The sequence below is a fragment of the Chelonia mydas genome, chromosome 1 (genome assembly GCF_015237465.2).
Source record: "Chelonia mydas isolate rCheMyd1 chromosome 1, rCheMyd1.pri.v2, whole genome shotgun sequence".
NCBI classification, from domain to species: domain Eukaryota; kingdom Metazoa; phylum Chordata; order Testudines; family Cheloniidae; genus Chelonia; species Chelonia mydas.
Window position 1 is genome coordinate 25,187,594 of NC_057849.1, and position 25,085 is coordinate 25,212,678.

General features: G+C 41.0%; 1 protein-coding gene across 1 annotated transcript; it reads right to left on the minus strand.

The window, feature by feature from the left end:
• Window positions 1-114: 114 nt before the first annotated feature.
• Window positions 115-24,466, minus strand: CHORDC1 (cysteine and histidine rich domain containing 1). The gene is made up of 11 exons (XM_037889558.2): window positions 24,145-24,466; window positions 19,471-19,520; window positions 16,147-16,203; window positions 14,645-14,805; window positions 12,654-12,757; window positions 11,261-11,319; window positions 9,647-9,717; window positions 9,083-9,188; window positions 6,255-6,374; window positions 5,514-5,576; window positions 115-4,705 (listed from the first exon to the last, which is right to left on the minus strand). Exons 1-11 carry the CDS (start codon window positions 24,206-24,208, stop codon window positions 4,553-4,555), a joined length of 1,008 nt encoding a protein of 335 aa, XP_037745486.1. The 5' UTR covers window positions 24,209-24,466; the 3' UTR covers window positions 115-4,552.
• Between the last annotated feature and the right edge of the window lie 619 nt (window positions 24,467-25,085).

The following is a 25,085-nucleotide window of genomic DNA, read 5'->3' on the forward strand; positions in this document are numbered from 1 at the left end:
ACAGTGTGTTTCAGTATGAAGACTAGAGTACCTAAGAAATGCTGTATTGTCACTGTACAGCAGAGCCAAAGAAAGTTCTCCCTCAATACAGAAGTAACCAGAAACAGACAAGTATAACTGGCATGTAGTAAGAATTTATTCAAAACTAAAGCATGAAGACATGAGCATACTAAGAAAAAGTTCACATAACCAAGTTACATGAATAGGACAAATCAGACACCCATGCAGAAGAAAACATGGACAAAACAGTAATGCACATGTTTTTCGTAATGCCAAAATATTTAACATCCTAAAAGTGTTCCAGACACCTAGAGTACTTCATTAATGTACAAGGTCATTTTTCTGAATGTGGATAAGTGCAATTTGTGGTAGTAATATGGAAAAACAAACAATGAATTTAACAGCTACAGTATTTATCAATCCTCATGCCATGTTTAAGAATACAAGCAAAGAATTACATCATTACACAAAATAAGTGGATGTCTTTTCAAGGCAAAAAGTTTCTAGTAAAACTACTAAACTGCTGAAATAATGATTTGATAATATGTTAAAAAAAAAACCAAAACCCCCCTCATCCATGGACGGGTACTTTTTATAAAATTACACTAATATTCTGTAGAATCAAAAAGTTATGGTAACTGAATGGTCCGGTGCTCAAAACACTAATCAGATACTGAAAAGAATAGTTCTGAAATCTGACAGACTACAGAAATCATATGTAACATTAGGCAGGCAAAACAGTAGAGAAAAATGTAAATCTCACTTGAGAAATGGTAAGTCTATACTATAGTGGTATTTTCATACTTTAAGAATTTTGAGGTGAACAGCTTTACAAGCAACCGTATAGCCAAGTCTATGACATAAATATACAATAAATACGGTATAGTTTTGTAAGAGTTCTGTGTATTATAAAAATATAAAACTAATTTCCACAGATTGCAGCAGGCAAACCAACCTGTTAAAGGTAGTACAATGAAGCTATGAGATATGGCAATCTTGACTGCCAGGAATCATTCAGACCAAGCTGATTTTGGTTTACATTAGGCAGATATTTACAATTTCATTATAATTTAATAATTAAAAAATCTATTTGTTAGAAAATAAATCCTCTTCAACCTCTCTTACAAGCTTTGTGGTTTTTTTCCCCCTCTAAATACAGCTTTCTGAAGTGTTAGCTAATCGTTTAGTGTAGTAATTATAATCTCAATTCATCTTCCTTTCCTCCTATTTGCTGACAGAGTTCAGTGTCATACTAAGAGTTCCACTAAAAAAAGGCAACCACCAGATCAAAATCTTTTTATTTTTCTAAGACACAGCCTATCTGCAGTGTTGTAAAGATAGTTTCTGGGCACTGGCAAGGTTTGTTCAAAACCTTCTAATTCTCAATCAAAGAGGATATAGCTCAATAGTATGCTGCTGGGTGAACATGCAGAAGAGTAGAAAAAAAGCTATAGCTGCAGATAATTTTAAGAAAAACTATGTTTGAACTTCCTTAAACAGAAATATTTTTAAAAAACCCTAATTTCTATTATATTGATGGGAAAGTTTTGATTTTTGTCATTATCGAGCTCTAAAGTATCTACAATTTTCTATTAAAGACATGGAACACAAGAAATAACTCCTGACTTTCCTCTTAGTTGTATTTCAGAGTCTAATTATCCGGCTGAGTGCAAAAGGGGAGCAGAGCTGGAATAGTTACTAGCTAATGGCTTGAGGAAAACGCTATCATCAACTTATTCTGCGTATTACCAGAACATAGTATAAACATGGTTGGGGTGAAGAGGATAATTGTTTAGACCCAAATTCTGCACTCCAATCAGTGGGAATTTGGCTCAGTTCTGTCTTATATTCGCTAACACAAGCTCCCTAAAATGAATTTTACATGATGCTTCAACTAATACTGCAGTGAACCGCAAAGGTTTAAAAAAATCCCAGGTATTCAGTTAAAGATATAGAAAATTAAAAAAACATGTGTAAGACTATTACAGATATATGCACATTGACTTGCCCCCCAAAACCAGAATTATATTTCTGTACTTATACAGTGCTCATCCCTGTTGTATCCAAGTTCAGAGTTCCACTTAAGTCTTGCAACAACTGCTATTCCTAACACATAAAGCAATGAAGACGGTAGAGTTGCAGAGGAATGGCTAGCATGGCTTGTATACTTGCCTCTACTCTTGAGGTTTCTGGAATACTCCCCCCCAGTGAAGTAAGTAATGCCACAATATATTGACTTAGAAAAGCATGCACTTGTGTGTACACACAATGCCTGATGAGCTCCTACAAGTTTCCACATGCAAAGAGTACAGATTTATTTTCATGTATATACTTTTGAAAGCCTGGACACTACTACTTTAAGGCATTTTACATGGTATTACGTTAACTTCTTTTATCTATGCCTTGTTTTAACTGTATAGTTGTGTGCAGCACCTAGAGCTGGGGTTTTCAAAGGGGCTTAAGGAGTCAGTCATCACATTCCCGTTAAGTCAATGAGAGTTGAGCAACTCACTTTCTCAGCCCCTTTAAAAGTCCCGGCCTCAAACATGAAGGCAGTTTCTCTGTAAATATATATGCATTATTCTATATTTCCTACCCGTTTTTCAGCATTCTTTAAGTATTGCTGTAGACGGAACCCTGAACTCAAGTCCACACAGGTAAAAAAATTAAGCCCAGCTGAAAAAACCCTAAAGATTAGTTAAACTACCTTTATTCTTAAGCTTTTGAAGAGGTTTTTTGTTATTATATACATAAAACCACTACACACTCCCATCTTGCCAACTGAAAAATTATTTCAGCCCCCCTTCTAGCTCTGTCAGGATGGAAAAAATGACTATGCATCAAGGTATCATAAGAATTTGTGGTATCACTCCCAATGAATTGCTTATGTCCCTGCATGAGACAGGGTATGTCTATCCTGGAGCTGGAAGGTGTAGTTTCTAGCTTGAGCGGACATACCCACGTGAAGTGCAGCTGTGGCAGCAGGAGAGGCTAGCCACACCAAGTACGATCTGTCTGAGACCCTTGGCACATTACACCTTCCAACTCCAGTGTATAGCCTGAGTCTAAAGTGGATTGGGGCTTTAAAGTTTTCTATGATAAGTTTTAATTAGATAGAAATTGACCTACACATACTGTGATATGAATAGTGATCTGCATTGTATAGAGTTGTTTTTTGTTTTTTTAATTGCAGCCCCAAACTTACTTTTATAGATGCAATTTCAGGCAGGGAGAGAAGCATTACTACATCAGCTATGGCCTAGAGCTCAGTCACATATTTTCACAATATCCCAGGTTTTTGGCAGCAAGGCCTCTACCCTTGAACTGAAAACAAAAATATGCAGTGAAGTTTTCTTCTGGGAGTACCAACCAAAAGAATTAAAAATAAAAACATTTAAATAAGCATCTTTAAAAAGGGTTGTTTTTTTTTTTAATAAGGATAATCCAGTTGTGTTTGTTTGTTTTTTTTAAACTTTTCCTTTAGTGAATTTAATATTCAGAGAAAGACAATTAGCCCTCAACAGCTAGACTTAAGCATACTGCATGGAAACATTAATCTTCCTCACATAGCTTAGCCAACATATCAAATACCATCTACACTAGCATCTCCTGCTTCAATATTTACCTTCTTTGAGACAGACTAACTCCTCTCAGCATTTTTGGGTGGTAGCTAACAAATGTTAGAGACCTTGCAAAATCCCTTACATTAACTGGCTTAGTGGTTTTGAGATGGTCTCTAATGTGTAGGTTTCCAGAGCTGGAAGGCTAAGCTATCAAACTACTACCTTGCTCCATTTCCTTTTGTTCTAGGATTATTTAAAATTCAGAAATCAAAACGGAGGTGGCAGTGGGGGAAAATTTTCACAAACTCCTCCACTCCTTGGCTCCAGTTACAATAGAATTTTTTGGCAAGTCTTCTGCTGTTGCACTTTTACTGGTAATAGTGCTAGTGTTGATAGCACACCTGTGCTTTTACCAAGTGTAATCTAAAACTGTTCAGAGCAGATCCAAACAAGACGTTGAAAAAGCCAGTAACTACCTGAGCCCTTCAAAAACTAATGACCTCATCAGTGCACAAGTGGAATATGCAGCCATTCCTGTCACTTTCACAAGGGAAAAGGAAAGAATCTGAGTAGCACCTATATTCTTTCTGGATTTATTACTGATGTTCGAAGACCAAATTTATTTATTCTAGACCACTGGAAACATGTTGACCATTCCACAGACTTATATCTTGTGTCTTTTTTACAATAAGATATATAGCAAACCGTATGTAGTCTAACATCAATTACTCTGGTAACTCCAGTCCGAATAGGATGCTTGAAACGTTAATGCACCGTGTGGACTGAGCTTCAATAAATTTACAATAAATCTTGCATTCCAGATCAGGGCAAGCATCAGGTTTTTACATAATGGAGTGCTTGTCCCGATCTGCAATGCAAGATGTATTGTAAAAAGTGATCTTATATAAAATAAAATCTTAAAAGGAAATGCATTACAATAGCAAGTCACCACTTTCACGATAGAAAACAGTCTGTATATCTTTAGGATTTCATTCTTGATCTGTAATATCTTCATTTTGTTTTAGCTGTGTTTTAGGTATTGGTAGTTCAAGGTTTGCCCATAACATGGGCTCTGCTTTCCTCATAGTGAGCTCAATCTTCGTAGCTGTCATGTTTACATAACTCCTCTTCACATCAATTACCTGGAACAGAACAAGTATGTTTCACTTAAATTTAGGAATAAGATTGTTGGAAATATGTAAACAATTACTATATGCTCAGCACGCATTATGGGAATTTTGCAATCTCCAAATGTTTGGGTCCGGCAACAGTATAGAATGGAATTTACCTAGGACAGTTCCATCCCCAAATATCTGCAAACTTAAAAAAAGGAGTAAATCTGTAAAACATAGTTGCCCCGGAGGGAGAGATCAGCTTTTAAAGTGCAGTTTCCTCTGGGTTCTGGGGAAAGTTGTGCAGCCTCAGCCCTTTCCTACACTCTAATCAATTATTTTTTTGTCCAGGTCCAAATTTCTTGGTCAAGGTATAGCCAAGGTCCAAACTCCAGAGAAAAATATAATAATTATTGTTATTATTTTTGTAAGTAAGCCATTCAAAAGCATCTGGAAGTCCAGATCTGACTTGTGGTCCACCTATTAAGTATCCCTCCTCTAAGCTATGAAGAGAGAAATTGGCATGCATATGTATGCAGATTATGCAAGCTACTGTATGCATGCACAAGTTTGGCATATGAAATTACATGCAACTGTAATTGAAAAGGTCTGGCCCTAGAAATTTTTGGCAATACTCATATCGCAATTACGCTTAGACTGGTAAATCCTGCATAAAATGAACTTCTCTTGATAATCCAGACCTACAGAAGTGGTGGTAGTTTTGGGGGGGGGGGGGGGGGGGGGGGGGGGGGGGGGGGACTATTCTGTTCTGAAAAAGCTATGGCTGAGGGTGAAACTGAGTAAGGCTTAACAAAACACTCGAGTTTATTATACTTACTCCCCACAATATCACATTGCGATCAAATTCTTTATCTCCTTCAAATATAATATGGATATTTAGCTAAATGAGAAAAAATACAGAAGAGATTTATTAATGTCAATTGATTAAGTTTAAAATAAAAAGTATGACACTAGCACCCTAATTCTACATCACTGAAGTCACCAGGACTCCACACAAACAGAGGTCTGTGCAAATGGATCCTGATGCAGGATCAGGGCCAAGTGTGGCAACATGTTGTACCTGTAAAAGAAGATATCAATGAAAATGCCGGTATTGGGCAATACAATTTTCCAAAATGTGTTTACGGAATCACAAAATAGAATATTTCAATTGTAAAATCTGTGCAATAGCGCAGTTTCTGTGAAGCTACACATCTTAAAAGAGTCTGCTTGCTTTTAAAAAGATAGGATAAAAATGTAGAAAATATTCTGGTAGTTAAAAGAAGTTTACATAATTTTAAGTTTTGTAAAGATTTAAATTTAAGAAGTTTGACTAAAGGAACAAAAAGGCACAAAATGCTTAGGAACCTGCAAGTCTACTAAGACTGAAACGGTCAAGAAGAATTATGTCTCACAGGAGAAGATTGTTACAGCAGTTTACTTTTGTTTTCTTAAAAGAGCAAAGAGATTGTGTTTTAATATTTATGCACAAGAGTACATCCAAGCAACTTATATTATGCTATACTTAAACATCAAGTTTCGAAAAAAAATATCTATTTAAAATAAAACAGATACTCACCATTGTGCTATTTGCTTCTACATGGCTAAGTTCAGGAAGTGAATTTTTCGCATATATTGAAATAGTCACTTCACCTCCAGTTTGATGCCAATCATGCCTACATGGAACTACTTTTTTCCCCTACAAAACAAAGGTGTATTTTGGAAAAATACAGTATTGGAACTCTACATGCAGGATACATTTTAAAAAAACTGCTCTGAAAACTGTCATGTAGGACAACATTTTAATGAAAATAAATATAACTAGAACAGGACTAAATTCTGCATTTAGATGTGTGCGCAGGAACCCTACTAATGTTAAGGAAAAACTACATAATGGTAAGTGTTTGAGGGCCCTCTCCCATCCTACAAATCAAGATTCCATTCAGAAAGGATTATAGCTCTACCTTCTAGGCAAAAGTAAAAAAATTTCAGTGGAGAAATCTTTCTTTAGCAAGGAGCCACTTCTTAACTCTGTCATTTGACAAGCAGACTCAAAAATTATTATTAGAGATAAGACGTATATAAAAAAAGCAAGGATTATAGAAACAGGGGAGGAAAGTATGATAGTTTTTTCTTCACCTATCTAGTATATAGTTTTGCATTGTCAAATATCTCCATCCTATAGCGTTAGGGAGGCATCCCATCCAGCAAAATAGAAGTGACATGAGCTAAAACTTTTCTAATAGATTACGACCCCCATCCCTTTTACAGCCCCACTCTCTAGAAGTTCAGAGTCACACAGTCAGGGGAAAGAGGTGCAAGCGCACTCCAATGGAGACTACTACTAGAATGCTCCACCAGTTCAAGCTACACTATTGGCATATCTCCTAGATTGGGAATGTACAGAGGCCAGCTGAACAGGAATTTTTTATACTATCTATGAAGTACCCATTGTGCAAGATAAGATGCTCAGATTCATACCCTTTCTAATGCTTGAAGGAAGTATTAGTGGGAATGAGAAAAAATCTCACAGCAATTGACTGGACAGCTTGTTGTCTAAATTTGAAACAGGTAGCAAAAGGGCACTGGAGAGAGGGCTTCATGTTACTGCTGCAACAAACAGGTCACAGAACACTCCGCAGTGGCCTCTGGTGGGAACAGTACAGAGAACGGGACAAGGGAAGGAAGGAGGAAAGCCACACATTAAAAAAAGGAGTGTCCAGGAAGGAGGAAAGATTAAATCCATTCAATGGCATCGCAGAAAAAACCAACAAAAAATCTTTGGGCTCCCTGAACCTGGTACTTTCAGTTCTAGACAGAAGGAAAGGAAACCAGACTCCCAACTCCTTTGCTAAAGAAAAAAAACCAATTACGCTGGGAGAGATGGAATGTGGAAAGAGGTAGCAGGTGGGAAACAAACCAAGGTTTTCCCAAGGGCCCATCTTTCCTGTTTTATGGGAGGGTGAAGTTAAAGAAGAGAAAGAGGATGCTAGACTTACACTTTGCTGGAAGAAAGAGCAAAGAAGTTTGAGCACAGCACTGCAGACCAGTGGATTGCAACATGGCTACCTTGAACTAGAGCATCTAGTACAGCTAATATACTGTGGTTGGCCCAGTGAGGCAGTTGCTAGGCTGTATGAAAGCATTAGGGACAGCATTTCAGCCACCTCCCCACAGCAGAGACCAGCCAGCTGGGAATACAGACTGCCCTGCAACACATGATTTTACTACTAGCCCCACTGGGCTAGGAGCCAGCTATTTTAGGAAGTTGCTACAACTAAAATTGAGGTTTTAAAACTTTTTCCTTTTCCACCCCCTGCATACACACTCAAGTCCTTCTACCCTCATTTTTCTAGAAAAAACTGAGCAATACAGTTACTATCAGGAAGTGACAGAACTGACAAAGATTCTGCGTTCCCAAGAGATTAAGTGGGCTTGGGGGGGGGGGGGGGGGATGACTAAGGGAAGAGATAGCACCTAGCTATACCTCTTTTCTTCCTTTTAACAATGCTACATTTGCTGTATTGATCTTATTTTGTAGGTCAGAAGCAGAGACGATATTGACAATGGAGTTGTATATACACATCTAAGAGCAGAACATGACTAGATAGTATTATTTCTAAATTTGAAAGTGCTCAGCTACATTGTTTCAATGTAACACTCTAGTCTTGCAGCATCCTCACACAACCTCTTTAAACTATTACCATAAGTATTTTCCTTTGTTTTACAAGTCCAGACTAACCTGTCTGGTTTATGCTGAGCTCTGCTACGGAACAGCTATAAGCAAAAAGCACATTCTGTGTCCTAACATAAAAATAATCAAACCAAGCAATGCACTATGCTTTAGAGCAAAGAAAAACCCACTGTAAGAATGGTGTTTGGAAAAGATAGAAAAGTCATATTCCCCCCACTCCCAGCCCTCGAACACTCACTATTTCTGTGTGAATGAGATTTTGGAAAGCAAGATTATTTTAGTCTATTTAAATGTATTCTATTCTGTTTCTCTGTGAAATTTTTTTGGGGCTCTTCATTAGCGTATGCGTAACATTTATAAGTGCTGGGTTGGAAAGTCTATCACCTAAAAAAGCCTTACAGAATTGTTTAGAAATGCGTACAAACAGTGGGGTTATTTTATTTTATATTATTTCGCAATGTATGGTTCAATAAAAGGTGTGGTTGTATACAGACAAGTACAGTATTTCACTCAGATTAGTTTAAGATCCATTATTAATCTCAAACTGCTCCCAACACTCATCAACACATATTAGAGAAACTGTATAACGGTGGAGGTAGGGGAATTATTATTCTTTGTTTAAATAAAGCTGCAATTCAGTCCACCACTATACTTTCTTAATGACTGGGAAGTTTAAGTAACCAACTATCAATGGCAAAGTTAGTACTACTTACAGCATCCTTTTTAGTCCACACGTGTGTTCCCGTTGTACAGCCTTCTTGAGACAAAAATGTATTAAAATCAGAAGTTTTTCTCTTACAACAGCTCCAATACTTCATCCTTTGAAGGAATTTCAAAAGAAAATAATTTAACAAGCCATAATTGAGGCTAAAATTGTGTCAGAGAGGTCACGGAAGTTACAGAATATATGATTTCCAGAGACCTCTGACATTTTCTGCTTCAGCTCCCAGCCACCATGGGAAAACCCTGGAGCTCGCAGACAGCAGGTGGACCTCAGAGCTCCCCATTTTGTCATGTTTTTTTAAGTAAAAGTCAGGGACAGGTCACAGGATTCCATGAATTTTTGTTTATTGCCTGTGACCTGTCCATGACTTTCACTAGAATAACCTTAGCTATAATACATACACAAGTCAAATATTTAGAAACATTTATCACTATCAACAGTTTTAACAGTGTAAACATCTTACCTTTTGAAAATAACCAACTGCATAAGTATTTAGAAAAAATGATTATAGAGAATTTATGGAAGGAAATCCTATTAATTACATAATACTAACCCTTCGTGGAATATAGGTACTCCAGAATGGTATATACATATTTCTTCTGTGCTCTGTGGTCCTTCAAATGTCTGGTGAAATACAAAACTTTTTAAAAAAATGATCTCTCTCTTTTTAGGAAGTAAAAAATAAACTATTAGAACAAAACAATTAGCAAAATAGTTTGCGAACACTGACCAATATGTATTAATGCATTTTAAACAAACCAAAAATGGGCTCTTTCTTCCTCTGTGCTGCAAAATAAACTCAGACACATTCATTCCATCTTCATCAAAAGTGCCTGCCCCCATCCACCTTAAAAGTATCCTTTATATTGACTCTGTGGGATATCAGGATACTATCGCTATTAGTACTCAAAGGCTAGTTTAACCTCTTCTTACAGAGAAATCCAGAACTATTCAACTCTGTTTTCACAAGTGAACCAAGTGTGAGCGTGTACACACACAGGTAATGAAGTAATATATTTGGCGCATTATTAAAAAACTGCAAGCTTAAAATGAGGTCATTCACCAACGAAAAAGTCACCAAAATGAAGCACCATAAAAGGAAGCAGCCCAATGTACTGCGAGGTGCTTAGCAACATGAGGATCTATTAATTGAAATACCAGCCCCTCGTAATCCAATTGACAGGCCTACTGCAATCCAGTGGAGAGGATCACAAACTCTTGTGCAACCACCACCCTCACCAGGTGACCCTCAATGATAAAGAACAAAGGATCCTTCAGACCTTGTGGTTGCTACAAATTTTTAGTTTGCATCCCTCCTGTTCAGTGGAAGGTTGTCAGGGGAAAAAGTGAGGTATGTCTACCCTGCAATTAAAGACACCTGTGGTTGGCCCACACCAGCTAAATTGGGCTCACAGGGTTCAGGCTAAGGGGCTGTTTAATTGCGGTGTAGACATTTTCTCAGACTGCACCCTAAACTCTGGGACCCTCCCACCTCAGAGTCCTAGAGGCCGGATTCCAGCCCAAATGTCTACACTGCAATTAAACAGCCCCTAAGCCCGAGCCCAAGTCAGTTGGTATAGGCCAGGCGCAGGTTTTTAATTGCAGTGTAGATGTGTCCTGAGACAATTTGGATGGGACTGGAAGAATGGTTTCATGGTTGAAAATGTAAACTGTGGTTGCTTCCTTACTCAGTGTTCTTCAAAGAGTGTTTGATTAGTAGAAACAACAAGGAGTCCAGTGGCACCTTAAAGTCTAACAGACTAGTAGGTACGGCATAGACTGCAGCAGAACTTCACTAGTTGCCAGGAGCAATTCCAAGTATTTATCAATAGAGCCCTTCAGCTTGGTACCACCTCACTCTGCCTAATTTTTAACTGCTGGAGTAAAGTATCAGAGATGCTGACACTGACAAACTCCTATGTTTTTTAATTTGGGGCCCAGAAACCTTAGTGATGGGCCTCAACTCTTGAGATTACTAACTCATTGGTCCAAAAGAATCTACATTTTGACCTTTTGAATAAGTTGAAAAGTGTATCTATTTATTCAGACTTGTGGACCCTGTGTGGACTCTGAATTACTTTATAATGTGTTTTAAAATATTGACTTGTTCATGTTCTTAGGATTCTATAGTTACACTGTAAACAGAAGTAATAAAACAGCTATTTACCTTCAAACAGCCTCCATTTTTACATGACGTCCCAATTTTGATCTCATCACTGTCCTCTTCTGTAAAATGAAGGCATTGATATCTTTAATATAAAAATGCCACTTTATAAATATCAAATATTTAGTTTACTTAAAGATAAAGTCTAGATTCTGACAGACCCTTCCATATGTCCATAGGTGGGAGGTGAAAGAGTACAAGGAGCATCCCTCATTTTCTGCACCCTACACAAAGGCCTGTCAGAAATGCATACAGAAACTACTTCCTATATATTCCCTAATGTGAGCAGAGATCAGATAGGACCATGACCCCAATACACTTTTGTATCTGCACACTGAGCTGGTGTGCTGAGGGAAGCATTGAGCACCACATAAGGGAGCACCGCAGAGGGTGCACTCGCCTTGCATGCTGGAATGTTCAGGGAGGAATTACACAAGCAGTGCTGGAGGTTATTGGGAGTTGATGACTGCTCAGCACTTTAGGAAAAACACACACACACACACACAGGTGCCTTAATATGAACTCCTCTTTCTGAAACTGTGACTATGTTTGTATAGTGTGCTACCATATTAGAAATATAATTACTTGATACAGGGCTATCCAGAGTTTAAAACTCTCAGTATTTAAATAAATAGTTTCTGTTGATAAATTAAAGGACTTTCTTCTTTACATTATATATCACATACATCCATTTTGGAGTCATTATGCAATGATTTAATCACAACAGATTTTTTAAAACAGCCAAGACAGCAGTCCTAGGAGACATTATCTCGGACAACTAGAACTTCTATGAATATTTTTTTTTAGAAAGGCAGGGCCCATTTCCCTTGGAAAGAGGGCTTTAGTTCTGGAGTAAACAATATGGGAACATCCACAAAGAGACCATACAATTTTAATTCCTAGATTCTAAGGCCAGAAGGGAGCATTGTGACCATCTAATCTGAACTCCTGTATAACACAGGCCATAGAACTGCCCCAAAACAACTCCTAGAAACTATCATTTAAAAAGAAATCCAATCTTGATTATCTGGGTCTATCTATATTCAATTACTTGGAATGTCTATTGTTCCAAGTGAAAACAGTTTTTCCATTGAAACTGTTTGGAAAAATGCGCCAGGGATAACAAATACCTAACTTCCTGAAGTAAGTAGTATACAATACACACCATTGACGGTTTGAATAAACTGCTTAAGGAAACATGTTTCTCTTCTGGTGTCAGTTTCAATTTAATTGATGCCTTCTGTGGAACTAATTTGCTGGAATATGTGGTTCTTGAATACATTTGTAAAGTCATTAATTCTGAAACACTGGCGTGTGAGACATTCTACCATTTATCTAAGGATATCGCAACAACTGCGTCTTTGGCATCTCGTTCTGTTTTGTTACAGATTCTTACCTTTTTTTTCTTCTTCATTCTCTGATGATAGTTTCAGTTTATCTAGTGCTTGTTTCAGGGAAGCGGATACTTTCAGCTGTAAGCTTGTCATTGGCTCATCTGGGCTAAAATATTTAAACGCATTCATGTTTTCTTGGTCAAAATAAATTATGTAATAAGACAAAAGATACCTTTCAAACCTCTGCTGTGACAAGATTAGAATACGCATCACCATCATGCTGACATAACAGGGGGAAAAAAAAGCCACCTCAGCCAGCCACTACAAAATACCTTTCCCACAAAATAATTCCAGGGAAGAGAATGAAGTCTTATTATGAAATTGTACAATTGATGATGGCAACCTGGCTGAGTCTTAATTCAGTCAAGATGTTAGTGGGTTGGGAAAATCAAGTAGAAGAGTTGGCAAGGCAATATCTGTACTCTAGGTTGAGGGACTTCATCTGCTACATGTGACTCAGATTTCCGATCTTAGTGTTTTTTAAGAGCCAGGGCTACAGTCAGAAGATCACACAGCAGCTGTACCCTAAAAGACGTTTTCAGAACGCTGCTACAAAGATAATTTACCTAGCCCATCGCTTTGGCCATGTCACTCGCTCTTTGAATCTCTCCACTGGCTCCCCCTTCTCTATCGCATCTAACAAAAGCTGCATGTCTTCATTTTCAAGGCCCTTCATGACCTCTGCCCATTCTCTCATTCAATAATGAGATGTTGACTCCTCCCTCCAATAGGTGCATGAGGCCTTCCTCCATTAGCAGACTGAAAATTTTCAAACAAAACCTTCATGCTTTCTCCCATGCTGTCCCTCATGCTTGAGCAATTCCCTGTAAACATCTGCAGGGCTACTTCATTAGACTCCTTAAAACTCTCCTTTGCCATAATGCCTACAAAAACTTAACAGTTAAACCACTAGTGTGCTGAGACCACTGCTTATGCTAACACATTAGCTCACGGTTTCCTTGTACTTCCCTATCTGGCTGTATTCCTATATTGCCTTGTCTTACACTTCGATTATAAGATCTTTGGCGCACGGTCTGTCTTTTTGTTCTGTGTTGTACAGTGCCTAGCACAATGGGGTTTTGTTCCTTCTCTATGGCTCCTAGGCACTATGATAACATTTATTATTATTTGTATTATCTGTCACCTTATCTACAAGGAAGCATCAACAGAACAGTTGAAACCCAAGAGTAGACACAGCCCATATTTTAATCACAGGCATTAAGGAACCTGTGGTGAAAGTTAAGAGTGATTTAAATAAAAGTCACATTATTTGATCTGGCAGAGTGGCTTTACCTCTTGTGGCACAATGCTAAATTGACAAATTTTAATAACGTATGTGTTTAATTTATCATTGTGTGTTTTCAGGGCTCATTAAAGTTAAGAAATAAATAAAATTGTATATTCCAGTAAGAATACCACAATACATCAATGTAGCTCTGTTATCAGTACTCTTGACCACAAAGTTCCACACTAGAACTTTGACTCCTATACAATGACAACACTGAGGGGTTCTGTACTATGTTTCTGTTCTTCAGAAGAGATGCTACCGAAGGTCCCTTTATGTCCATATTTCAGGCAAGTTCAGATCAAAATTAGAAATAACTGCAATATTGTTGCCAATTATCCTATCAAGACATCTAAAACAGTCTACAAGCTATTCTCAAGTACACAATGGTCATTCCATTTGCCTATGCTTCCACAGCATATAACTAAATACTTTGAATTAATTCACATAAGAGATGCCATATAAAACCAAAAGCTGTAATTTAAATATGGTCATTGCTAGGTTTGAAAAAAATTGACTTAATAAATTAATGTCCACTTGAAAATTATGTAATATATAACGAAGGGTCAGAATATCTATATTAAGATCTAATGCTGCTTCTCATCACCATAGTACCTTCCAAATAAAATCAATAGTAATAACCAAAACAAGTTCTAAGTTAGCCACTGAAAACAAATTTGGCACAAATGCCAGTTCAATATACCGTACCTTGGCCTATTAATGGTTTCCACTGGCTTTGGAGCCCGAATTATATGCTCCTGAAATTTAGGTTTCAGTTCAGCTAGCTCCTTTCGCTCAGAGGTAGTTTTGACTTCAGGTTTCACAGGCTCAGGGGGTTTCTCACTATTATGGAGACCCTTTGTACAGCCCTGTTGTAGATGACATAGAAACATATATGGAAAAAAACAAAAAACAAAACACTTCATGTGCAAAATCCAAGAGCAAACTATTATCCAAGTTTAATGAATTAATGCATTTTGATTCTTCACCCGCATCCTTCACCCTTTGCTCAGTTCTAGTGACTGATTTGCAACAAATGCTATAACTGAAGTTGAAAAGTGACATCTGCATCTCTTGGTTTTCAGATATATAAACTTTCTGGAACACTTAAATGAAGTGTTCTATGCTTGTTAAGAGGCTTTTTTTTTTTTTTTTTAAAGTTTGAGCAAAATCTCTTTAGTTGTTTATGATTTAGACCAGTGGTTCTCAAACTTTTTTTTTCCCCCACAGACCACTTGAAAATTGCTGAGGGTCTAGGCAAACCGCTTAATGATCTCTCCAAATGTTGTTTGTACCATTAGCTAACTATCGTAAAGCGTTTTGGATAAAAGCGCTATAGTAAAAAAAAAAAAACACGACTTTTTTTTGTTCTACAAATAAAAGCACACAACTCATATTTTAATATCAGTAGTCTTACCTTTCTAATGTGATGGATGTGCCCTCTCTCCCCGGTCATAGCAGCCCCGGAGCTAGGACTGGGAAGGAGGGGGGTTTCTCCCTCTCTCCCCCGCTGCGGCAGCCCCTTGAGTTAGGGCTGGGAAGGAGGGCTGTCTCTCCCTGGCCGCCACAGCCCTGGAGCTGGGGAAAGTAACCTCTTTCTCTGGCCGCCGCAGCCCTGCATGTCCCATATTCACCCCACACCATCTTCTCATCCCACTGCCCCCTCCAACCTGCGCCCTATGGCCACCACCGCACCTGTGCGCCTTCTCCAGGGTCCAGGCACCTAATTAGTGGAGCCACGCTTGCGCGGCTCCACTAATTCAGGTGGGTGGCCCTTCATTCTCTTGTGTGTAGCCACCCAGGTGCGCACCTTGGAGGGAACTATCCACGGACCACCTGAATGGAGCTCGCAGACCACTGGTGGTCTGTGGACCACAGTTTAAAAACCTCTGATTTAGACAAATGAGTGTAAAAACACCCTCCTTTCTTTTCGTGGCCTCATAGTTTTACAATATTATAAGCACATTTTGACAGAACCAATTAACAAATTGCTGAAGTTTAGAAATTGAAACTTAACATTTAAGTAGTCTACAAGGAGAAATAGTGAAGCAAGGCACTCTGTTTGATTCAAAATGATTTTAGTTTAACAAGATGTATCCATTTAAAATTTGCTTAATGTAACATCTAATTCTATGATTTTTTTAAATTGTAACAGATAAGCTATATAAACTGCAATAATCAATTTTTTTTAAAAAATCACCAATACATACCGCAATGCTTAAGAAGTCAGAGAAGTCTGTTGTTCTTCTCTTACAACATGACCAGCCCTATAAATTTGGAATAAAATAATGAGACAGATGCAAACACCCCACTCAGTAAGTTTATTAGAAGCAAAAGGTTAGTGATAATTCTTTCCAGCATATGCTGCTTTATGTCTTAACCCTCTCCTCTCCCTTGGAGGCTACTGATCATCTCTGTATTTTTGAAAATGTAAAGACTTCTACAGCTGCTATTACTAGTCAACATTTGCTGACGTCATCATAAAGCACCATCAAAACTTACTGAAACAATACTCCTATGTTGTGCAAGGTTCCGATTCAATATGAAAAAACAGGCAAACAAACACAGTTGATAAAATAATTTAACTAAAATAAATCTCTCTGAGGTTGAGTTCACCTGCTAATGTTATGGACACAGTCTCTATTTTCAAGAGCAATATAGCATGGACAGAAATTTCTTCCTTATCTTTGGAGAGTCATAAACCTATTTTATGTTAGTCTCATTCATCCCCCATTGTCCAGTGTCATCTTTGCCTTAGGCAGTCATCTGCTCAAATTAGGTCAACTCAAAACCAACATTTATTATATCAAATGAAACAATCCTGATGCTAGAGAAACAGATCTTACTGCACCACACAAAACAACTTATCTGGAAACTCAAAGAATCTTTAATTTGGTATTAAAAAAGATATTTTGACTAACAATGTATTTCTGCAGCCGATTAAAAGATGATGATGGGAAACGCTTTCTTTCTTTGAAATAGGGAGCATTATTTTGCAGTGTTTCCTCTAAACATTCATCCTTTACACAGCCAATATATTGTGAACAGTAAGACAGTATTTATTGGTTAGCTTATTTGGGACACATATTAGAAGGAAAGTTATACCAGTGGGACTCACTATAAATGAAGGGAGGAGAAAAAAGGGAGGTAGAATATGGTTTTTTGTAACAAGTGCTGATTTAATTTTTTTTTTATTAAAGCTAATGTTAAAATTTAATACACACGTTAAAGAAAGAAAAAGTGTCTATACATCTATAATGCTTAAATTATACAAAAGTATAAAGTTTGGTTTAAAAATAATAAAATACATATAGTACATAATCTGCAATATCCCAAATTGAGGTTAATAAATCTAACAATACAGTTAAAATATTAGCATCCAAACATTCAGGTACATCACTCGTAAAAAGTTTATTAAGAGTAGCCTGTGGAAAGCAAATATATCAATGAGTGTAGGTTGACCCTCACTAATTGAGAATTTAGGATAGGTTGTCTCTTAGGAAATACTCTGGATATTATTTCTGTCTAAAATTCTGGTATTCAGCTTCAGCCAATCTATTTTTCAACAGCTATTCACAGCCAGCTAGTAAGCTGTGCTGCTCACTCCTATCGTTACCAAGGAAGTGTTATCTTGGGCATGTCTATCCTCTCAATCACTGCCATTTCTTATGGTGCCTCAGCACAAAATTGAAAAAGAGGAAGTTTTTGAGGAAATTCCACTCCTCCACTTTCTGGCTTCTCCTCACGGGACAACTACTGCTTCTCACCTCTTCCTTATAGCAAGCTGATGCCAGACAGTCTCTTTTCAAATCCTCTCACACTGTATAATCATTCACAAATTCATGAACCTTACAGGTTTGAGATGTTCTTATGATTTTTTTCATTCCTTATTTCTTGCAATCAATATTTCAACTAAAAGAAAAGGAGTACTTGTGGCACCTTAGAGGCTAACCAATGTATTTGAGCATAAGCTTTCGTGAGCTACAGCTCACTTCATCGGATGCATAAAAGTGGAAAATGCAGTGAGGATGTTTTTATACACACAGTTCATGAAAAAATGGGTGTTTATCACTTCAAAAGGTTCTCTCTCCCCCCACCCCACTCTCCTGCTGGTAATAGCTTATCTAAAGTGATCACTCTCCTTACAATGTGTATGATAATCAAGGTGGGCCATTTCCAGCACAAATCCAGGGTTTAACAAGAACGTCTGGGGGGGGGGGGGGGGGGGGGGGGGGGAAGAAGAGGGGGTTGTTAGGAAAAAACAAGGGGAAATAGGTTACCTTGCATAATGACTTAGCCACTCCCAGTCTCTATTCAAGCCTAAGTTAACTGTATCCAATTTGCAAATGAATTCCATTTCAGCAGTCTCTCGCTGGAGTCTGGGTTTGAAGTTTTTCTGTTGTAATATCGCAACTTTCATGTCTGTAATCGCGTGACCAGAGAGACTGAAGTGTTCTCCGACTGGTTTATGAATGTTATAATTCTTGACATCTGATTTGTGTCCACTTATTCTTTTACGTAGAGACTGTCCAGTTTGACCAATGTACATGGCAGAGGGGCATTGCTTGAAGTGAAGTGAGCTGTAGCTCACGAAAGCTTATGCTCAAATAAATTGGTTAGTCTCTAAGGTGCCACAAGTCCTCCTTTTCTTTTTGCGAATACAGACTAACACGGCTGCTACTCTGAAACCTGTCAATATTTTAACTATCATTTTGCCACTTTCAAACTTCACATTAACTTCGTTTAGAGTCAGACAGGCAGAATTCCTTAATGAAGATCTTGTCCTTTATATAAGCCAAGAATTCTCAGATTTTTCCACATAGTATCTCCATGGCAACAACACTAATTGCTTACCTGGGCAAATAAAAATATTTAATATATTTTGGCTGTCTTAATGAAATTTAACTTCCAAAATTGAGGAGAATCAACACCATGTGACCAGCCTGGTCCTTGCAGGCCATCAACAAATGCTTGCTGGACCCCCAATGATCCACAGATCACAGTTAAGAACTGCTGGTATAAACAAGAGACTACTGAGAAAAAGGTCTAACCTTTCCAAAGCCTATTAGTCAGTTTTTGAGCAACATAATTTTCTCTAAAAATGCAAAAAGAATACAAAGAACAACAAACTTTAAATTATGTGTACTGAAATTCTAAAATGTCTATAATCGAAAACAGTTCTACATGCCGTGCTTTTTACCTGGCTGTGGTAAGGCAATACATTTTTCACAAAACAATATAGGATATGTAATGCTTAAACATGCTCAGTTTGAGAAGAATAATAGAAAAATAATAATCACCTGCTGCAGTAAGTGGTCAAACAATGTACCTGTTATTTATTGCTTGAGTCTAGCCAATATTCAGTTTCTTTTTCAACTTTGTATAAATGCCATTTCCAGGGGGTTTTGGTTGAATTCCAGAGATAGGACATTTGCTACATCATTGACTGAGTTGGAGCACAGCACTACTGATATAAAGACACACTACCTAAGGATTTAAAGAATCTTTCACTATCTATATCCTGGCATACCCACCTTTAAAGCATCATGAAAGACTGGTACACCTGGATGATATGTGCATGAATCTGAAAGAAAAGAAAAATGCAGTACTAAATGAAAATGTAATTAAATGAACCCCAAACCCCTGCAACTATTAATCTAAACACAATTACAGCCAGAGCTCCACACATTTGAATCTCATATTGCACATGAACTCAACCTTCCACCCCTTTCCCATCACTCTTTGAAGAACAAGCACTCAGAGTATATATGGAGCCACATATAGCCTATTTATTTAAACTAAGTTTTTTAAGGCAGAAACTTTTTTTTTTTGGCCATACACACCACAGTGTACAATATAAGCACACAAATAAAATTACCCTTACTACATTTACCATGGGATCTTTTGGGGACCATGATCAGCATCATATAGAGCTAACCTTAACTGGTATCCCAGTAGAAACACAGACAAATGTCAGCCTGGTCCAGTTGAAGGGCACTGATACTCAACTCCATTTTGTAACACCCAACACAACTATTTACAGTTGTTTGGGAGATGGATTCAAGCCTTCTAAGCCAAAGGCACCTAAGGTTCTACACTGCCTTAATTATCTGGTGTTCACAAACTTGATTAAAGAAGATTGCAAAGCATGCCGTATAGCCAAAGACTCAATGAACTCCATCTGTTTAGCTTAACAAAGAGAAAGTTAAGAGGTGGCATAATCACAATCTATAAGTACTCAGGTAGGGAAGAGAAATTTGATAATAGAAGGCTCTTTAAGCTGGCAGAATCATTGGGAAGCTACTGAAACTGAAATGATAGTGTGCTCAATTTACATCAAGTATATTTCACCTAATATTGTATTCCTAAGATAAGGAAAAAATGCGATCCAAGAGCTCCAATTTGCAAAGCATTCTGCTGCATGCCTAATGCAACAGATTTAATTACTTGTTTCATGTACACACACACGATACAATATCTGGCAATATTTTTAAGAATCTGTAATATACACATATACCCTTACAAAAAAAGGCAAATAATTTACTGCAGGTTCAAGGCCTCAGACTTACACCTGTAAAGGTAAACGCCCAATAGTTTGGATCACAGTTTATTAGGCAGTAGCAGACCACTCTAACCTTACACTGCTCTACTATAGTGCTTTGACCATGTTAGTGTTCACTGGGTGGTTCAGTGTTCATGCCAACAGCCACCAACTTGTTTCAGTTAAATCATCACAGCCATCAAATGGATAGTGGCTTGTCAGCTGCCATGGATTTTCCAGGCTTTCTCCATTTGGTGGGCCACACCCATCTCCTCCAGCAGTGGTTTTCAACCGGGATATATGTACGCAGAGATCTTCTGAGGGCACTCAACTCATCTAGATCAGCATTTCTGAATCTGGGATTTGCAGCCCCCAGGGGGAGTCACGGGATGGGTTATGGGGGATTGCAAGTGCAGGGCTGGCATTGGGGGGATGGCAAGCAGGGCATCTGCCCAGGGTACCACACCACAGGGGACCCCATGAAGCTAACTTACATGCTTCCGCCACGTGACCTGGGGCTCAGGCTTCAGACAAAGTTCACAAGTGAAAAACAGGCTCAAGTATCACATTGAAATGCAAGTACAATATTTATATTCCAATTGATTTATTTTATAATAAATACGGTAATAAATAAATAATACGGTAAAAATGAGAAAGTAAGTAATTTTTCAGTAATAGTGTGCTGTGACACTTTATTTTCATATCTGATTTTGTAAGCAAGTATTTAAGTGAGGTGACACTTGGGATACGCAAGACAAATCAGACTCCTAAAAGGGCTACAGTAGTCTGGAAAGGTTGAGCACCACTGACCTCCAGTACTGCTGGCAGGATGCTGGCAGCCCCTTAATTCATAACTAAGGATATGATTTTGTCATGGATTCTGTGACTTCAAGAGACCTCAGTGACTTCTTCAGCTGGGTGCCCAGGGCCAACTTATGAAGACTGAAGGGGGGACATAAGTTTTCTCTTCTCCAGACTAAACAAACCCAATTTTTTCAATCTTCCCTCATTTTTCAATCTTTTCTAGACCTTTAATCATTTTTGTTGCTCTCCCCTGGACTTTCTCCAATTTGTCCACATCGGTCCTGAAATGTATAGCCCAGAACTGGACAATACTCCAGTTGAGGCCGAATCAGCATGGAGTAGAGCGAAAGAATTACTTCTTGTGTCTTGCTTACACCACTCCTGCTAATACATCCTAGAATGGCGTTTGTTGCAAAAAACAAAAACAAACCCCCAGTGTTAAGCTCTTCACTGATATTTAGCTTGTGATCCACTCTGACCCCCAGATCCCTTTCCACAGTACTCTTTCCTAGGCAGTCATTTCCCATTTTGTACATGTGTAACTGCTTGTTCCTTCCTAAGTGGAGTACTTTGCATTTGTCCTCACTGAATTTCGTCCTATTTTCTTCAGACCATTTCGCCAGTTTGTCCATCATTTTGAATTATAATCCTATCCTCCAAAGTACTTGCAACCCCTCCCGCTTGGTATCATCCACAAACTTTATAAGTGTACTTACTATGCCATTAACTAACGGCAAGTCTACACCACAGCGCTACATCGGCACAGCTGCACTGTCCACATGAGCAGTTTAAAGCCCCCCCCGAGCCAGCAAGTTAGAGCACTATAAAATGTAAGTGTAGACAAGCCCTAAGTAATTTTTAACTTGTTCTTTCCCTATTTTAGCCTCCGATTCTACCTCATTTCCACTGGAATTCACTATGTTAGACGTCCAATCGCTATTAGACCCTTTTGGTGAAAACTGAAACAAAAAGGTCATTTAGAACTTCTGTCATTTCCACATGTTCTGTTATTGCTTTCCCCCTGGTTATTAAGTAATGGACCTACCCTGTCTTTGGTCTTCCTCCTAATGTATCTGTCAAATGTTTTCTTGTTATCCTTTATGTCACTAACTAGTTTAACCTTGTTCTGTGCCTTGGCCTTTTTAACTTTGCCCCTACAGACTTGTGTTATTGGTCTTCCCTCCCCCACCCCAGCTCCCCCTTCCCAATATCAGCACATCCCTCCCCCTTGCTTACCAGGCTCCCCCCAATCAATGCAGGTCCCCCTGCTTACCAGGCTCTCCTAATAAACAGCACCCCCCTTAACAGGCTCCCCCTGACCATCCTCCCCCAAAACAGCACAGCCCCCGCTTTCCTTCCCCCCCCCCCGCAGGTTCCCCATCCCAAGCAGCACAGCCCCCGCCTTCCCCCCCCCCCAAACAGCACAGCCCCCGCTTTCCTTCCTTCCCCCCCCAAACAGCACAGCCCCCGCTTTCCTTCCTCCCCCCCCCGCAGGTTCCCCATCCCAAGCAGCACAGCCCCCGCCTTCCCCCCCCCCCAAACAGCACAGCCCCCGCCTTCCCCCCCCCCCCAAACAGCACAGCCCCCGCTTTCCTTCCTTCCCCCCCCCAAACAGCACAGCCCCCGCTTTCCTTCCTTCCCCCCCCCAAACAGCACAGCCCCCGCTTTCCTTCCTCCCCCCCCCAAACAGCACAGCCCCCGCTTTCCTTCCTCCCCCCCCCAAACAGCACAGCCCCCGCTTTCCTTCCTCCCCCCCCCCCAAACAGCACAGCCCCCGCTTTCCTTCCTCCCCCCCCCAAACAGCACAGCCCCCGCTTTCCTTCCTCCCCCCCCCAAACAGCACAGCCCCCGCTTTCCTTCCTCCCCCCCCCAAACAGCACAGCCCCCGCTTTCCTTCCTCCCCCCCCCAAACAGCACAGCCCCCGCTTTCCTTCCTCCCCCCCCCAAACAGCACAGCCCCCGCTTTCCTTCCTCCCCCCCCAAACAGCACAGCCCCCGCTTTCCTTCCTCCCCCCCCAAACAGCACAGCCCCCGCTTTCCTTCCTCCCCCCCCAAACAGCACAGCCCCCGCTTTCCTTCCTCCCCCCCCCAAACAGCACAGCCCCCGCTTTCCTTCCTCCCCCCCCCAAACAGCACAGCCCCCGCTTTCCTTCCTCCCCCCCCCAAACAGCACAGCCCCCGCTTTCCTTCCTCCCCCCCAAACAGCACAGCCCCCGCTTTCCTTCCTCCCCCCCCAAACAGCACAGCCCCCGCTTTCCTTCCTCCCCCCCCCAAACAGCACAGCCCCCGCTTTCCTTCCTCCCCCCCCAAACAGCACAGCCCCCGCTTTCCTTCCTCCCCCCCCAAACAGCACAGCCCCCGCTTTCCTTCCTCCCCCCCCCAAACAGCCCAGCCCCCGCTTTCCTTCCTCCCCCCCCCAAACAGCACAGCCCCCGCTTTCCTTCCTCCCCCCCCCCAAACAGCACAGCCCCCGCTTTCCTTCCTCCCCCCCCCAAACAGCACAGCCCCCGCTTTCCTTCCTTCCCCCCCCCAAACAGCACAGCCCCCGCTTTCCTTCCTCCCCCCCCCAAACAGCACAGCCCCCGCTTTCCTCCCCCCCCCCCCGCAGGTTCCCCCCCAAACAGCACAGCCCCCGCTTTCCTTCCTCCCCCCCCCCCCCCGCAGGTTCCCCCCCCAAACAGCACAGCCCCCGCTTTCCTCCCCCTCCCCCACACGTTCCCCCCCAAACAGCACAGCCCGTTCCCCGGCCAGCCCCCCCTTCAGCGCAGCCCGCCTCCCGGAACCCAATCGGACCCGGCCACCCCCCTTTAAGACCTCAAGCCAGGCGCCCCAGGTGCGCAGCCCCCTCCGCCCCGGCTCGTACCCTCCGCGTTGGTGCTGGGGTCGAAGCGCTGGCCGCAGCCCCGGTTGTAGCAGAGCTGGGACATGGCGCGGGGAGCTGCAGAGCCGGTACCCGCAGCACCGGAGCCGGCAACAGCAACGAGCCGGGAGACAGGAAGCGGCAGCGCAGCAGACGAAGCCTCCGCCTCGCTCTCGAGTCTCTCCGGAAAGAGCCGAGCGGAACCTTCGGAAACCTTCGCGAAATTTCGGGACAAAACGAGAAGCCCCTGGGGTTTCGCGCACGCGTAGTAGCTCGGGGACGGGGCGAAGGGCGGGCTCCGGGAGGGGAGCGCAGGCGCAGAAGGTGTATTGTATAGAAGTTAAGGGGCGGGTCAAAGAAGAGTGGCCAGAGGGAGGGGCTAGGAAGAGGGGAGGAGTTTCCGGCGAGGACAAGTGCGCAGGCGCGATGTGTAGCCTCGGAGGGAATGGAGTGGGTACTGTTTCCGAAGGAAGGAGGCGGATCTTCGAAAGGCTTCGACGGGGCATTCTAAAGGGAGGGGCTAGAACTGGAAGAGAAAGGAGGAGAACGAGCGAGACAGAGCGGGACAAAGCGCGCATGCGCAATGAGCACACTGGCTAGGGCGGGGAGGAGCGTTTCAAAGAGGGTTGGAAAGACGATTTCTAGGAGGCTGCAACACGCGGTGTCGGGGGCGGGCAGTAGGGGAGGGGGGTAATTAAGGCACTGAGGGGGCACTGAATGCAGCCCCCTGTTCTGCTAACAGTCCCGGGCAGCTGCTCTCCCTGGCTTGGGAAAGTAGCCTTGCCCCCCCCCCGCCTCACTCCCTGGCCGGCTCTCCCGGCTGGCGGGACAGGCAGCGGAGGAAGTCAAGGGGAGAAGGGGAGCTGAGGGCAGAGCCTATGAAAGATTTCAAATGGCCATCAGCTCAAAACAAGACTTAAGTACTGTAGGAGGAGCCAGCTCAT